The sequence below is a fragment of the Pleurodeles waltl genome, chromosome 1_2, assembly GCF_031143425.1.
Source record: "Pleurodeles waltl isolate 20211129_DDA chromosome 1_2, aPleWal1.hap1.20221129, whole genome shotgun sequence".
In the NCBI taxonomy this organism is placed as follows: domain Eukaryota; kingdom Metazoa; phylum Chordata; class Amphibia; order Caudata; family Salamandridae; genus Pleurodeles; species Pleurodeles waltl.
In genome coordinates this window covers 396,351,566-396,369,455 of record NC_090437.1, presented here as the reverse complement: position 1 = coordinate 396,369,455, position 17,890 = coordinate 396,351,566, and the positions used below count along the sequence as shown (strand labels likewise).

Below are 17,890 nucleotides of genomic sequence, written 5' to 3'. Positions count from 1 at the left end.
GGTGTTTATTTTCACATACACATTCTGCAATCCCACAGATTTTGCATGCGGTTCAAGATGGAGCAGTGGCTCTTCAGTTTGCTGTGCTGTCCTTCACAGGAATCAAGTTTTATCACCAATTAGCCCTAATCCCGAGGTTCAGCAATGATTCCTGGCTCACCTGGATCACCAGTTGAATCGTTTTATCCATTTCTAAGCTTAATTCTCATGTTTTTTCAAGAACCTTATAAGCGTGTCGTGCTAGAGAGGGTATTCATGCTGGAGAAATAGAATTACTTTTAGGCCCATGCTTAGTGTGTCTACATATTTTCTATTACACTTTGTTTATTTTACATTTCAAATTATTTTTAAAATGGGAAGGAAACATTTTTTCCCCAGAAAGTTTATTTTTAAGATAATATTGTTTTGACATTCAATGATACATTAATAAGCATATTTTTCTTCTCATTTTTTTAAGGACCCTAAACTACTGTCCACAGCATATTCAGCAGTAGGAAAACTGTCCAGGTGAGGCTAATGTATTGCTTTAGAACAAACATATATTAATAGATGTCTACATTTGTTAATGATAATATTTTGTACTGTGTAACCTGTTGAGGGTTTTAACACATACATGAATGTGTGCATGAGTTTGTGGTTTTTATTTTTTTCTGCTTTATTATTTTGTGAATTTTAGACCCAATATTTTGGCCATATGTTAGCCCCAGGGCAGAATATGTTGCATTGTTGACTATTTGTGTGTGATAACATAGTATCACAAATTTACAAAATTATAAGAAATGGCACTAGTGGCATGAGTGGAAATATACCACAGAAACAGTGCAATTCTAGAGAGTCAGTGGCACAGGTTGAATTATTAGGGCCCTGTTATTTTGTCATCTGTAATTTGGAAGTCATTTAGGGCATTAGTGTTGTAGGAAAAGCATAAATGAACTGTTTCCACCAAATTGTAAAACCGTATTTACAGGGAATACTGTCTCTTGTGTATTTGATGTAGAATAATAGTACTTAGTGTTATTCTCCTGTTGTAAAATGTTAAAGTGTGTTATCTCCACATCATTGAAGATTAGGTCCTTCACCCCTGCATATGTTATCAACTTGTGGAAGATTTTAAGCATCTATCCTGTTTTATTAGGAGAAATCTGTTTTAGGGAGACACAGCATGTAATGTAATGTTATTTGCTCAAAAGAAGTAAGCTGCAGAATTGTGTACAGTGACTGGATTATAAATCTGAGTGTCGACTCCATATTGCAGTAATGAAAGAAAGATTATATGGAATTGAGACACATTGCTCACAATCCAGCACACAAGGATTGAGGTTCAAACCAAATAGTCTGTGTGTCCTGAAAAGTGTGAAGAATTCCCAAAGGTATAGCTCAAGGCATGTGGAAGAAGTAGCAATGGTCCCATATTCCCTTCTGGAAAAGACAACAGTGTGCTGTAACACAAGCAAAATGGGGTGCCTCTGAATTAATTTTTCAAAAACTGAAGAACCAGAGAAGCAAAGTTTCTCAACATCCCTTTATGGCAGCACATGAAGGTCCACCCTTAAATCAATAACTTCCTCAGTCTCTCACATCCATAAGCACCCTGGTATTGGGTAACATTTCTCTTGTGGCCCACGATAACAAAAGACATTTGGGTGTCTTAAATATTTTCAAGAATGCGTACCAAATCAAGTTCCTTTATTATGCACCCACCATTCCACCCAGGATGTCAAAGTTGCTTTTTAACCAGAGTTTTTACAAGTTGTTGAAGACAAAAGCTCTAGAGAGAGTTCCCAAAACACTGAAGTCCAAAGGTAGACTCTCATGCTGTATTCTAGTACAGCAAGAGTTCAAGTCTCGATTTTCATCCAGTCCTACTTGCTAATAAGTTGGTAAAAAGGGAGTGAGGCGGTTTGATAGCTTTTCACCCAATTTTTACTTGTGTCCACCACAGGGACTGATGGTGTTAAAGACTTACAAGGGTCTTATTTTCATAGTCCACTAGACAGCCGTCAGTAGAGGTTTTATAGAGTCCATTTTGGGAGATGCTACTATCAGCATTCTTCTCTTCTTTAACGGGGTCAGCCCTATGGGTGTTTAATATTTTGCAGTGGTAACAGCAGTCCCAGGGTGAACTGGTATCTTTGTCTGTACATGGTACATCAGTTGGTAAAAGAGCCCAGTCTGTGCAGAATCTTCAACAGGACCTTAAGCTACCCTGAACCTTTTTCCACAAAGTTAATTCTTCAATCAGTCCGGCATAAGCAGCATCTAGTATCAATGCTGAAAACAAATATAGCAAAATTGCATGCTTTGGAAGAAAAGCTTACCTTGGCATACAGATATTTATATGTCTGAAGAATTGGTCAGCCAAGTTTCATATCCCTTAGGCTACATGACCTCGTGCATCTTTCTGGTACCCAATGGCAGGCTGCAGATTTGTGCTTTTCACAAGCTTATAGAGGATAAGTGCTCTCAATAGACAGGATATTGGAAGGAAATGATTCATATGTCATGCAGAACCGTACAACTAACTCCCTCTGGTAGTGCAAGGATGTGAATGTGTTCTGTGAGTTCCTTTTCATAAACCTCTTCGACTCAGTATATCCTGATGCTTCACTGGAAGGAAGGGCCCCTCAAATGTGGCAGCTTTCGACTTAAGTGGTCTCCTGCAGCAAAGGTGCCATCTCAATACACAGCAGTCTGATGTAATTGACTACATTCCAGTTACTCTTGAAAGTAAATACCATGATTTTTAAATCATTGTAGGAAAATGTCCCTTGTTGCAGTTAACCCCCACTTTTTGCCTGATATTGATGCTGACTTTACTTGAGAGTGTGCTGGGATCCTGCTAACCAGGCTCCAGCACCAGGGTTCTTTCACTAAAAATGTACCATTGTTTCCACAATTGGCACATCTCTTGCACACAGATAAGTCCCTTGTAAAAGGTACCAGTGGTACCAAGGGCCCTGTGACCAGGGAAGGTCCCTAAGGGCTGCAGCATGTTATGCCACCCTAAGGGATCCCTCACCTAACACATGCACACTGCTATTGCAGATTGTGTGTGTTGGTGGGGAGAAAAAGGCAAAGTCAACATGGCATCCCCCCAGGGTGACATGCACACAAAACGCTGCCTGTGGCATAGTTAAGTCACCCCTCTAGCAGGCCTTAAAGCCCTAAGGCAAGGTGCACTATACAACAGGTGAGGGCATAGCTGCATGAGCAATATACCCCTACAGTGTCTAAGTCCATTCTTAGACATAGTAAGTGCTGTGTAGCCATATTAAGTATATGGTCTGGGAGTTTGTAAATACGAGCTCCACAGTTCCATGATGGCTACACTGTATACTGGGAAGTTTGGTATCAAACTTCTCAGAATAATAAACCCACACTGATGCCAGTGTTGGATTTATTAAAAAAATAAAAGCACACAGATGGTATCTTAGAGATGCCCCCTGTATTTTACCCAATCCTTCAGTCCAGGACTGACTGGTCTGTGCCAGCCTGCCACTGAGAGACGAGTTCTGACCCCCTGGGGTGAGAGCCTTTGTGTTCTCTGAGGCCAGAAACAAAGCCTGCACTGGGTGGAGGTGCTTCACACCTTCCCCTGCAGGAACTGTAACACTTAGCAGTGAGCCTCAAAGGCTCAGGTTTCGTGTTACAATGTTCCAGGGCACTCCAGCTAGTGAAGATGCCCAGCCCATGGACAAAGCTCCACTTTTGGCGGCAAGTCCAGAGGGATAATGAGAAAAACAAGGAGGAGTCACTCCCTTATCCAGGACCACCCCTAAGGTGTCCAGAGCTGAAGTGACCCCCTCCATGAGAAATCCTTAATCTTGCTTTGGAGGATCAGGGCCAATAGGGATAGGAATGTGCCCCCCTCCCCAAAGGGAGTGAGCACAAGGAGGGTGTAGCCACTCTCGGGACAGTAGCCATTGGCTACTGCCCTCTAACCCTAAAAACACCCCTAAATGTTGTATGTAAGGGCTTCCAAGAGATTTAGATTTCGGATGACCTACAAAGAAGGAGGACTGCCTAGCTGAAAACCCCCACAGAGAAGGAAGATGACAACTGCTTTGGCCCCAGCCCTACTGGCCTGTCTCCTACTTCAGAGAACCTGCACCAGCGACGCATCCTGCGGGCCCAGTGACCTCTGCCAACTCAGAGGACTGCCCTGCTCCTAAGAAGGATCAAGAACTCCCATGGTCAGCAGACCTGTCCAACCAAGAAAGAAGAAACCATCTTTAAAGGGACTCCCCCAACACTCAGCACCCGATGCCCCTGGCCCGTGTTCAGAGAAACCAACGATCCAGAGACGATCCCCAGGCGACTCAGACATCGTGTCCACCCTGGGCTGCCCTCTCTGCTCCCTCACGACGACGCCTGCAGAGGGAATCCTGAGGACCCCCCTGACCGCGACAGCCCAGGACGAAGATATCCGACACCTGGAGAAGCACTGCACCCGCAGCCCGAAGGCCTGTGAGAAACCGACCACTGGTGCAGCAACGACCATCAGGGCGGCCCTCACCCTTGCCCAGTCGGTGACTGGCCCAAGAAGTCCCCCCCCCCCCCCCCCTGCCTGCAGCATCTGAGTGACCCCCAGGTCCCTCCATTGAAACCTATTGAACACACAATGCCCTGTTTGCCCACTGCACCCGGCTGCCCCTGTGCCACTGAGGGTGACTGAACTTCGAAGTGCTTTACTTACCGTAGTAACTAAACTGTACTTACCTCCCCCAGGAAGTGTTGAAAATTGCACAGTGTCCACTTTTAAAATAGCATTTTATGCAAAGCTGTGTACATTACTGTTTTGGTTCAAAGTTTTAAGTCTTACTATGCAAATTACCTTACATTTAATGTACTTACCTGCAATCTGAATCTTGTGGTTCTAAAAATAAATTAAGAAAATAATTTTTCTATATAAAAACCTATTGGCCTGGAGTTAAGTCATTGAGTGTGTGTTTTCACTTATTGCTTGTGTGTGTACAACAAATACTTCACACTGCTGTCTGATAAGCCTAACTGCTCGACCACACTACCACAAAATAGAGCATTAGTATTATCTAATATTGCCTCTGTCAAGCCTCTTGGGGAACCCCTGGACTCTGTGCACACTATATCTCATTTTGATATAATATACACAGAGCCAGTGTCCTACAATCATCCACTTGCCTTTGTCCTTATTTATCCCACCTCTATCCTCCTTTTGACAGAATAAGTGATTGTAGAATTTTTATGCTATAAACTCTGCTTCACATTTATTTTGCACACTGTATTCAAGTACTAATTGCCTATGACCGCACCCTTTTGTCTACCTTCTTAATTTGACTAATAATTCACTTTCCTCTGTAGGCCTCCAACCATATGTAACAGTTAAAGCAACCATTGGCTTGGTAAACAATTTATATGCACCTCTTTATATCTGCAACCATTGCTGTGCATAATACATAAATGGTGAAAAACCTGTTATATTTAGAATTTAGTTAAAATTATACAAGTATAGGAACCATTTTATATGCTTAAAAGTGATTTTTCACACAACAGTGTGGCCACAATTAGTTCCTAAATATATTCCTTTAAAAATCCTTTTTCTCACATGCACAGGGCAGTAATCCACATGTATGCACACCAACTAGTATGTTAACCCGTTTGCTGCCAGGCCTTTTCCCCCCTCAGGTGGCAAGCCTTTTTTTGGCTGTTTGGCGCAGTTCACGCTTAGGCCCTCATAACTTTTTGTCCACCAAAGCTACCCACGCCAAATTGGCATCCTTTTTTCTCCAACATCCTAGGGATTCTACAGGTACCCAGACTTTGTGGATTCCCCTGAAGGAGACCAAGAAATTAGCCAAAATACAGCGAAAAGTTTTTTTTTTTTTTGTTCCCGAAGAAAGGGCTACAGAAGAAGGCTTGTGTTTTTGTTTTTTTTCCTTAAAAATGGCATGAACAAAGGGTTTGCGGTGCTAAAATCACCATCTTCCCAGCTTTCAAGAATAGGCAGACTTGAATCAGAAAACCCAACATTTCAACACAATTTTGTCATTTTACTTGGACATACTCCATTTTTACAATTTTTTGTGCTTTCAGCTCCTTCCAGTTAGTGACAGAAATGGGTGTGAAACCAATGCTGGATCCCAGAAAGCTAAACATTCTGAAAAGTAGACAAAAATTCTGAATTCAGCAAGGGGTAATTAGTGTAGATCCTACAAGGGTTTCCTACAGAAAATAACAGCTGAAATAAAAAAATATTGAAATTGAGGGAAAAAAAACAGCCATCTTTCTCCACGTTTTACTTTGTAATTTTTTCCTGCGATGTCAGATTTAAAAAAAAAGCAATATACGGTTACGTCTGCTGGACTCTTCCGGTTCCGGGACTATATAGGGTTTGTAGGTTCATCAAGAACCCCAGGTACCCAGAGCGAATAAATGAGCCGCACCATGCAATGGGTTTTGTGTTTCCAAAATGGGCACAAGAAAAGGTGTTGAGAAGCAGTGGTTATTTGCACATCTCTGAATTCCGGGGTGCCCATACTAGAATGTGAATTACAGGGCATTTCTCAAATATACCCCTTTTTTTACACACTGTCTTACATTTGGAAGGAAGAAATGTGGGTAAAGACAAGTGGCAATAACATTTGTTTTGCTATTCTGTGTTCCCCCAAGTCTCCCAATAAAAATGGTACCTCACTTGCGTGGGTAGGCCTAATGCTCGCGAAAGGAAACGCAACATAGACACATCAGATTTCAATGTAAAAATGTGATGTGTTTTTTGCAAAGTGCCTAGCTGTGGATTTTGGCCTCTAGCTCAGCCCGCACCTAAGAAAACCTACCAAACCTGCGCATTTGTGAAAACTAGACACCTAGGGGAATCTAGGATGGGGTGACTTGTGGGGCTCTCAATAGGTTCTGTTACCCAGAATCCTTTGCAAACCTCAAAATTTGGCCCATAAAACACTTTGCTCACATTTCAGTAACAGAGTTTGGGGGGGTTGGAGGACACCCGCGTTTTTAGTCCTGGGCTCAGCAGCCTTCTAGGGAAACCTACCAAACTCAGACATTTCTGACAACTAGGTGCGCAAGGGAGTCCAGGGAGGTGTGACTTTCGTGGATCCCCCAATGTTTTCTTACCCAGAATCCTCAGCAAACCTCAAATTTAGCTAAAAAATCAAAAAAAAAATCCCCACATTTCTGGGTGGGGTCACTGCACCGGGACAAATTTCCTCCCACCCAACGTTCCCCTTAGTCTCCTGGTAAAAATTATACCTCACTTGTGTAGGTGGGCCAAGTGCCTGTGAAAGGGAAGAGCCAAAAACATGTCAAAATTGAGGGGGAACCAAAGTGGGTCCAAAAAGGCAGTTTGAAAAAAAAAATTTTTAGGCTGACAAGTGCAGCATAATTTTTATCGCCATAGATGAGAAAATGCTGTGTGGTAGGAATTTTCTGGATTCCTGCAAATTCCAGGCGGTTCCATCGCAAAAATGTGTGATTTCCAGCAAAGTTGGAGATTTGCAGGGTATTGTGTGTGAGAAAATGGTGCGGGGTGCATGTGAAGCACACCACCGTGGACTCACCCAGATGTTTAGTTTTCAGATGTGTCTAGGTCTTGTGGATTTTTCTACATGGCAGCGTCCCAAAGTCCGAAAAGTGCAGCCCTCACCATTCCAAGTGGGAAGATTTTGAGAGTTAGCCAAGCCATCATGGCTGACATGTAAAACCAAAACCCAAAATATTAAAATATCCTCTTGCTGGCCGTGGGATAAGATGTTTTAGTGTGTGAGGGTGGGGGAGCTGAAAGACTCTTACCCCCTTCCGTTGGGGTGGGGGAGCGTAACCAGACCCATACTGGTTGGGAGCCACCAACCCATTTTTTTTTTTTTTTTTTTTAATTCCCTGACATCTAGTAGACTTTCTGCCGCCCCGGGGTGTGGATCGGGCTAATTGCCTAATCTGCCCACTGCTGGGCAGAACAACTTTGGCCCCATTTATTTGGGGTGGGGGTCTTGCCATACCCCACCCTCTTGTTTTGACAAAAAATCTTCCCTGGTTTCTGGTGGGCTTTCTGCCGTCCTTGGGGGCAGATGGGCCTTCCAAAAAAAAGGCTGATATAAATAGCCTAAATACAGTTTGCCCCCCAGGGGGGGGCGACCCTTGCCTAAGGGGTCGGTCCCCATAAATAAAAACATAAAGTGAATTAAAAAAATATATATCCTTGGTGTTTAGAGGTTTCTGCCCCACCTGGGGGCAGATCGACCTAATTATAATAGGCCAGTTTGCCCCCAGGGGGGGCAGAAAAGGCCTAAAATTATTTTGCCCCCCCCTGGGGAGCGGCCCTTGCCCAAGGGGCCGCTCCCCTTATGCGTAAGTATAAAAACAAAAATCGCTGGTGTCTAGTGCTTTTTTCCGGAGCATTTCTCTTCCGCATTGCCCTGGAAAGATGGCAGGTGACCTCTGATGATGTCAGCACGCAATCGCGTGCTGAGATCATCAGACGTCACTAGGGGGGTGTGGGAGGGGGGTCGAGGTTGGAAGTGGAAGCGATTTCCCTTCCAGCCCTGTAGGGGTGGAGAGGGGGCAGCCCTCGGGGAGCGCTAGCGCATCCCCCGAGGGTCGGTACCAGGACGTAATGGTTACGTCCGTGGCGGCTCAGCGCTGCAGCCACGGATGTAACCATTACTTCCACAGCAGGGAAAGGGTTAAGGAACTGTACAATAAATCAGATGGTTGACCTTGTTATATTTTCTATCCTTGATAAAGTCCCAGGCTCACTGCCATTGGGGTGAAAAAAGTATTGGCTCTCTGTGAGAAAGTATTGGGCAACAAACTAATGGTTCAATACACTGTAAGATTAAACTTAATGCCTTGGTTTTGCTAAATTCCCCTTTTGGTCCAATTGATGTAAAAACATGTTTTAAAATTGTTGCAGTAGCAGGTGTCCGATTAGCTAAATGGGCAAATTAAATGTTTATTCCTTAAAACTACTATTGACTTGTTGGTGCATCAATACACACGCCTAATTTTCTCACTCTTTATTTATTTCAGCCGGATGCCACAGCTGTTTACCAAGGACATTGCTCTTGTACAGCAGTTTTTTGAAGCTTTGTGTAAGGTAGGCTAAAGAAAAGCATTGGTGGTGGATGTTGCGTGTGGTCACCTTTTAGGCCGAAGCTTACCAGACTGCTTAGCTGTCTGGTTTGCTAACTACATCCTGGGAACATTTGCAGATCGCCCCTGGGAAATCCATTCTGCCCATTGCTCACCATTGACTTTGTGGTTTGTAACTGACATTTGCTTGCTTTATATTTGCTGATTCTATTTGTTAGGCTCTATATCATGAATTTGTCCCTTCCATTGCACAAATTCTATTTACTGTATTCTTCCACCAGTACCAGATTTCTGTAAACAGGCCTTTAAATCTTGTTCTTATCTTATCACATTTGCTGTGCATTCAGAGGTAAAGGTCAAATGCCAGGCTCTGTCTTCCAGGGAGCTTGGTGTTTACTTTTATTTCTCTGACTTCAAAGTGAGGGGGTTTATGTGACAATCATGCTTGAGGAAGGATGTACACTGTTATTTTTTTTCTAGCACACAACAAAATGTAAATATTTGTAAATGAACCGTGCATATAATTCAGAATATATCAGAATTAGAAAAGCACAAATGAAACACTTTTTTGGTAATTCTGAAGTGTGATGGGAGCCAATATTTGAATATTATCAAAACAAATCAATGTACTAGGTGATGACATTTCCACATATCGTTTGTGTGCTGTATGCTTTTATCAGTAAAACTGTATGTCTGTGCAAATGTAATGGTCATTTCAGTTGAAGATGTGTTGTATGTAATGGCAGTGCACTACCACACCATTCATACTCCATTTATCTAACTCCACTCTGCACCTCTTTATTCTAAATCTCTCAACTCTATGCCAATGCGCTCTACCCAGCACTACTCTGGTACGCACCACTGTAGTTTTCGCCACTTCACTCTACACCACTCCGCTTTGCGCCACTCCACTCAATGACATTTTAGTCTGCCACACTGCATTGTATGCCACTTCACGCTAATCCAATCCACTCTCACTCTGACCTACTCTGCACTCTACACCACTGTACTTTACCATGCATCATTCCACTCTACTCTGAAATAATTTACTTTACGCCGCTGCACTCAGCGCCAAGACACTCAGAGCCCAGGCATTCAATGCCACTGCACTCCACTATACTCCGCACCACTGCAAACTGCGCCACTGCACTCTACTCTGCATCACTGTGCTCTGTCAATGCACTCTACACCACTTTACTCAACACCATTGCACTCTATGCCAGTGCGCTCTACATTAATCTACTCTGCGCCACTGCACTCTACACCACCACAGTCTACTCTGCAACACTTTACGCTACTGCACTTTACGCTATCCTATTCTAGTCTGCACCACCGTAGTCCATGCCACTGCTCTCTGCACCACTCCACCGATTTTCACGTCACTGCATTCCATGCCACTTTACGATATGTCACTACACTCTACCCTGTACTTACTCCAATGTGAACCACTCCAGTCTACACTGCTTAACTCTACGCTGCTATACTCTGCAGTACAGCACTCTTGTCATTGAATTCTACACCATTCTTTTCCGTACTCTACTGTGCACCACTCTACTTTACTGCACTCTACACCAATGCACTGTACACCATTACACTCCATGCCACTCTACTCTGCATCACTCCACTATATGCCACTGCACTGTACTCTAGTCTACTCTAATCTATGCTACACCACTGCACTCTGTGCCACTGCACTCATACCACTGTGCTGTACCCTGACAACCTACTCTAGGCCACTACACTCTGCACCACTTTACTCTACTCCATTCCACGCCACCATAATCTATGCTGCACCACTCCACTTCACTCTATCCCACGCTGCTGCACTCTACTCCACTGCACTCAATGTCAATGCACTCTGCAGTCCTTGACCTGGTTGTCCAGGTCACCACTCCCCTGTTGCATTGCTCTTCTGCTTGCCCGCACTCTGCCACTGCAAATGAAACCTCAGTGCTCTGTTACTTTTGGTTACCTTAGGAACCGCTCGCTTCCCCTTTTTCTTGCTTCCCTTTGGTTGCCTTAGCAACTGCTCACTTCCTTTGGTTTCACGTCTCTCTGCTGACGACGCCATTCTTCCCGCCTTGCCGCTCCCACCTCCCTGCCGGCCCCTCCCAGGACTATGTTATGGAGGCTGATGCACGGCTGCCAATACACCAAAAGCAAGCCTGTCCGCTCTCAGCCACGCCTGGACGGTCCCAGCCCCAGGACCCCTGTTATTCCCACTGTCTGAAGCGACACTACCTTGGAGCTCCTGGCACTGGTCCCCGGACACTGCAACAACAGCTTCACGTCCTCTTCTAGATCTAGCAAAGTACCCTTCACCTGCCACCACTGTCACTTCTCTTGCTACACAGAAGCATCGGCCCACACTGGACCACGTGCCACTTTAGCCCAGAAAATTGCGAACAACCCGATACCGCTTCAATGCATCCTGCTCAACGTCCTCTCCCTCTGCAAACATGCCACAGAAATCTAGGACACCATCTTCGTCACCGAAACGTGGCTCAACCCTCCTCAACCCTGACATTACCACTACAACTCATGATGGCTGCAAGATGATACACTGAGACCGCACCAACAAACACGGCGGGGGCATCGCCATCATCATCAAATAAACCATCCGATGCACTGTCACCAAGGATGACCCAGCCCCTCTTATTGAACACCTTAACTTCCGTCTTCAGACCATCCACAATACCACAATGAGAGGCACCCTCGCCTACAGACCCCCGGGACCCCAACCAGCCTCCACCCTCCTCAGGCTCGTAGCCCTTGGCTCACACCACTACCTCCTACAATCTTAATTTTCACAACAATGACCCTAACAATGCCAGCTCCACCATCCTCCTGGAGAACCTGAACAACATTAGTCTCACTCAACTGGTCACCGAACCCACGCACAAAGCCAGACACACACCCTACGCCATTTTTACCTCCAGTGATAGAATCAAATTTACCCACATCAGAGCTCACATGGACTTATCACGCTGTACTTCACTTTACCATCTCCAACACCCAGCATACCATCACCAAGCACCACAGAGCCACCCACCGCAGCTGGGGCAAGGTAACCGAGACCCGATCCAGTGGACATAGGCCTTCAGCACCACACAGCCCGAAGCTTCTGCAGACCCCGATCAGGCCGCCCAGAACTTATCCCCCTGGACCACCAAATGCACCAACAGTCTCCCCTCAAACCAGCAAAAGCCAACCAAACATCAAAACCAGTCAGCTGGTACACCCCAGAGCTCAAAACTACCAAGCACAACTGCTACAGACTCGAGAAGTGATGGCACGTCACCAAACACCCATCCGATGCAACTACTCACAAAGCAGCCCTCAGCAACTACTATCTGTGCATCAAGGGAGCCAAGAGAGCAGTCATCACTGACCGCATTGACACAGAGGCCAGCCACCCAAAGGAACTCTTCAAAATAGTCAAGGAATTCTCCAGCCCGAAAGCCACAGAGAACACAATCCACCCCTCCCAGGAACTCTCAGACATCCTCTCAAACCACTTCCACTGCAAGAATGTCACCATCTAGAACATCTTCGATCCCCAACCCAAGACTCTCAGCCTCAACAACCTCACCCCACCAGTGAACGACAATCGAACCATCACCACCTGGTCTCAGCTCACCACCCAGACCACCACAGCCATCATGTTGTCCATCTACTCTGGGGCACCAACCGACCCCTACCCCCACCACCTCTTGAACCTCCAAAACCACCCAGTCAGCACGGAACTCAACAGCATCCTCGTCTACAGATTCAACAACATTGGCATACAGCAAAACGCCCTCAAGTGGATCGCTTCTTTCCTGACAGGGTGCACACTGAGCATCCGATTGCTCCCTTTCACCGCCACACCCAAGGACATAATCTGCTGCTTATTCCAAGGATCTCTCAGCACCATCGTATTCACATCTACAAGACCCCCATCACAGAGGTTGTCAGATCCCATGGACTCAATGTAATCTCCTATGCAGACAGCACACAACTAATCCTCTTGATCACCGAGGACCCAGTCAAAGCCAAAACCAAAACCAACTTCTGCCACACCATGACCAACATGAATGAGAGACAACTTCCTCAAACGCAACTCTGAAAAAAACAGAAGTAACGATCTTCAGGAAGAACGCCTCCATACGAGATCACTGCTGGTGGCCAGCAGAATTCGGACTAACACCCACAGCGACAGATCATGCATGCAACCTGGACGTCATCCTTAACAGTCAGCTGCCCATAAAACAAGTCAATGCAGTCGCCACCTCCTGCTTCCACACTCGTCGCATGTTCCTCAATCTATAGATGGATCCCAGTCAACACCAGGAATACCATCACACAGGCTCTTGTCAGCAGCTGCCTCGGCAATGCCTTCTACACCGGAATCTCCACGCAGCTCCTCAGAATACTCCAGACCATACGGAACACAGTGACGAGACACCATCTGGACTTCCCCAAATGAACTTCAATAACCTCCAACCTCAGTAACATCCACTAGATCCACATCCAGAAGAGATGCCAACTTAAGGTCCTCATGCATGCATACAAAGGCCTACACGATCAAGGACCGTCTTACATCAACCATTGACTGAACTTCCGTCTACCGTCAAGACACCAGTGCTCTGCCTCACTCGCCCTCACACACACCTCACATCAGTCGCAGTGGTGGTCGCCAAGTCTTGGAAAATCTTACCCCTCCAGCTCCAAACAGCACCCTCCGTGGTCAACTTCAGTAAGTAACTCACAACCTGGCTTTTTGACGGAGACACAGCACCCTCAGCGCCCAGATACCCCTAGTTGTAACAATGCTGTGCTGTACAAATGCTGATTGATTGATGACCCAAAACAATACATTCTACTCTGCACCACTGCACTGTATGCTCTATACTCTGAAGCAGTCTGCTCTACACCACTACACTCTGCCAGTACACTCTACTCTGCACCACAATGCTCTGTCACTCTACTGCACTCTGTCAGTGCACTCTACCCCACTTTACTGTGCACTATTGCATTCTTTGCCACTGCACTCTGCACCACTCCAGTCTAGACCACTCCACTCTACAACACTCCTCGCTGTGCCACTGTACTCTTCAACACAGCACTCTGTCACTGCACTCTACACCACAACTCTCTACCGCTGCACTCTACCTTGCACCTCTCTACTCTACTGTATGCCACTTTACTCTACTTTGTATCACTCTACGCCACCGTGCTCTACGCCACTAATCTATGCCACTCCACATCACTACACTCTACCCTACACCTCTACTCTGCTTCACTCTACTCCGAAACAGTCTACTCTATGCCATCGCACTCTATGCCACTGCACTGTATTCCACTCTGCCACACCGCTGTGCTACTGCACTCTACGCTGCACCACTCACTTCACACCACTTTACTGTACACCACTGCCATCTACGTCACTTTACTGTAAACCACTACACTCTTCGACAGTGACTCTACATCAATCTATTCTGCACCACTGTTCTTCACGCCTCTTCTTTCTAGGCCTCTGTTCTGCGACGCAACACTCTGCTCTGTGATACTCCACTCTGATGCTCTAATCCATTAAACTCTATGCTACCCTGGGACACACCACCCTACTGTATGCTACTCCACTCTATGCCACTCCTCTACAACCCTCTACTACACTCTACAAAACTTTTTGACCATCTGTGTCACTCCATCCCACTTTACTCAACTCTGTTCTATGACCACTATCTATTCTACGTGACTCCACTCCACTTTGACACTCCACTCTGACTCTGTGCACTCCACTCTACTGTGCCATTCCACTCTCCTACACTACTCCACTCTTTGCCACTCCACTGTACTACAGTCTACTCTGCTCCACGCCATGCTAATGTACAAGACTCCACTCCATTGTACGCAACACCATCTACGTCACTCCACGACCCGCAATGGCAGTCCACTCTGACACTGTACTCCACTCCATTCTACGCAACTCAACTGTACTTTATGCCCTTCCACTCTGACACTTTACTCCGTCCACAACATACCAAAACACTCCACGCCATGACACTCCACACCACTCAACTCGACTCTACACCACTTTGTGCCACTCCATAACGGCCCACTGTATTCCACTTAATGACACTCCACGCCACTCTCCTTTACCCCGTTTCAGCCAAGCAGTTGCTGGTGTACAACATGGCTAAAACATATTGACAAAGCCAATAGCTCTTGGCTAGACCTATTGGCTTTGCCAGTGTTTGTTATGCATGCTGATACAAATGTTTTATATGAATTTGATTATCTTGAAATGTGCTTTCAAAAAATGAATCTCAAGTCTGCGCTCTACGTTTCCCTTCTTTGAAAGGCTGCCTGCTTTATTCTTGTTCTTGCACAGCTGATGTTTAGTAGCCTTAGAGTTGTCTGCATATAGAATACTGTTTTCTAATCTTAGTGATCACTTTGCAGTATTCTTCAGAGATACATTTTACAAAAGTAGTATCTTTTGTACATTTGTATAACACTGAGCATGTCTTGTTTTACTTTTGAAGGAAGCACCTGATACCAGGCTTTCCATCCAAGAAGCTTTGTCTATGATGGTTGGAGCTTACTGTAAATTGGAAGGAGCACAGCTTACACTGATGGAGGCTCTTGTAGCATCATACCTGGTTAAGGTATATACTTTATTATTGTATATCACTTGTATAGTACTTCATACCCATCACAAGATAACAAACATTCCTATTTGCATCGTGGAGTAAAACACACTATCTCCATATGACGGTGGTTAAAAATATACTGTCCTCCTCCCTTTGCCCATCTAACCAGATCAGACAACTGGTGAACATTTGGACACAGGGCTTCAAGGCAGGGGAAAACTAATCCTTTATTTATAGATCTAGCCATAAGCAGGAAGAGATTGAACAGCTCTTAAAACATATTTCAGAGGAATACAAGAAGAGAGCTAGTACATTTTCTATGGATCGACAGACTAGCTGTAGCTTTTGTATTAAGTCATTTCAAAATGCTGCTGAAATGGCTTGCATGCAACATGTACATTTATGTGAAGGTATGCCCATCTCCAGATGTTTGGTTTCTGACCAGAAATCTGAAATAATATACTTGAAATGTCTTTGGATGGTTAGCACCCATTTGATCATTCTCTGCACTAATATTAAAATTAAAAAGTAAATACTCTTAGACTGCAGGAGCGGTGTAGATTTTGCAACACAGATTATTTCACTAGAGGTGCCTCAGCATGGCAAAGAACTTAAGTAAGGCATCATTGTAATGGATAGCCCAAAACACCATTTTCACCATGGCTAACAGCCAAGTACATCATTGGCAATCATTGGCATCCATTAACAAAGAGAAAAACCTTAATGGGTAAAGAGTAAAAGAAAGGGCCAGAGCTGTAGAGGCTAAGTGGCCACTTCTTAGTGGAACTGTATCCCCTGACTGTACTGCTCTGCTATTATTAGACCTGTCAGACTTAGGGTGGTCTTCCCTTAAACCTTTTGCCTTACTCCTCCTGTTTTTGCTGAATTCGTTTTTGTTGGCCTTAGGACTCTGTGCGCTTTCCCACTGCTAACCAGGGCTCAGTTGCTTGTGCTTTCAACATGGTGAAATAGGTTTACACCCAATTGATGCATTGAGTTTAGTTGTAAGACCCTAGTAAAGTGATAATTTAGTTGTAAGTTGCTAGTAAAGTGGTACTACATGTACTCAGGGCCTGTAAATTTAATTCTACTAGTGGGCCTGCAACACTTTATTAGGCCACAAACTTAAGTAGGCCTTTAAACATGTCTCAGGCCTACTGTTGCAGCCTGTGTGTGCAGTTTGAAACTCCTCCGGCTGGTAAAGTAAACCTTTTGTCAGGCCTAAACCGTCCCTTTTAATACATATGTCACCCCTAGGGTAGACCCTAAACAGCCCTTAGGGTGGGGTACAGTGTATTTAAAAGGTTGGACGTACACTTTTAAGGTTTACATGTCCTAGTAGGGAAAAACTATTAAATTATTTTTAAACACTTCAAGGCCAACCTCTCCCATAGGATGACATATTTAATGAGTGATAACTTTCAACTAGGAGCAGGTGGGAAGCTCAAGTTTGGCCTAAGAATTGTAATTTTAATCCGTCTTCAAATACTAAAGTTGGAATTTAAGATTGAATTCTGTAAAAGTGCACAAACATCTTCCGGATCTAGTCTGACGCTTGGGGATAATTCTAAGGTAAGGAATCTCCAACTAGGTATTATCAATACCAGATAAGGCGGTAAGTAACTTGTTCGACTAGAATTGTAGATGCTTCTTGACTTTGGTTTCTCCCCCCTTAACCAGTAGCCCAATTTCCTACAAAAACCTTACTGGGTAGAGGATAATAGAAAGGGCCAGGATCTCAGAGGCTTATTTACCATTTCAAAGTAGAACGGCATCCCCAGACTGTACAGTCCTGTTGAGGTGAACTCTGATTTCCTTCAGCAATAGGAGAAAGTCACTGCCTAAAGTTAGAACCAAGTAACGCTGTAAATCATGGTGAAATGACATTGTTCTTAGATTCAATCAATTTTCTTCTTCGAAAGTGAGTTGAGGAAGCCTTTCTACAGGAAAGAAATGAAATGTGTACTGTATTTTCTTGTCCTCCAGAAAGAATAAAAATGTATAATCAATTCTGAACTTATGACCACTGAACGGGCATATTTAACTAATTGTGTTGACAATGTCTAGAACAGCATTTACATGGCAACCAGAGACATACAGCAGGCTCACTGCCACAGCCTGATGCATTCAAAACAATGGAAGTGTTTCAGATTTGTGGTAGTTAG

General features: G+C 44.7%; 1 protein-coding gene across 2 annotated transcripts in view; it reads left to right on the top strand.

The window, feature by feature from the left end:
• ECPAS (Ecm29 proteasome adaptor and scaffold) overlaps nucleotides 1–17,890 on the top strand; it is a 790,558-nt gene that overhangs the window by 146,227 nt on the left and 626,441 nt on the right. For both annotated transcript variants that reach the window (XM_069240017.1, XM_069240008.1), the window contains exons 12-14: nucleotides 458–507; nucleotides 9,025–9,091; nucleotides 15,618–15,740. In XM_069240017.1, coding sequence (XP_069096118.1) covers nucleotides 458–507; nucleotides 9,025–9,091; nucleotides 15,618–15,740 — 240 coding nt within the window. The remainder of the gene's footprint in view (nucleotides 1–457; nucleotides 508–9,024; nucleotides 9,092–15,617; nucleotides 15,741–17,890) is intronic.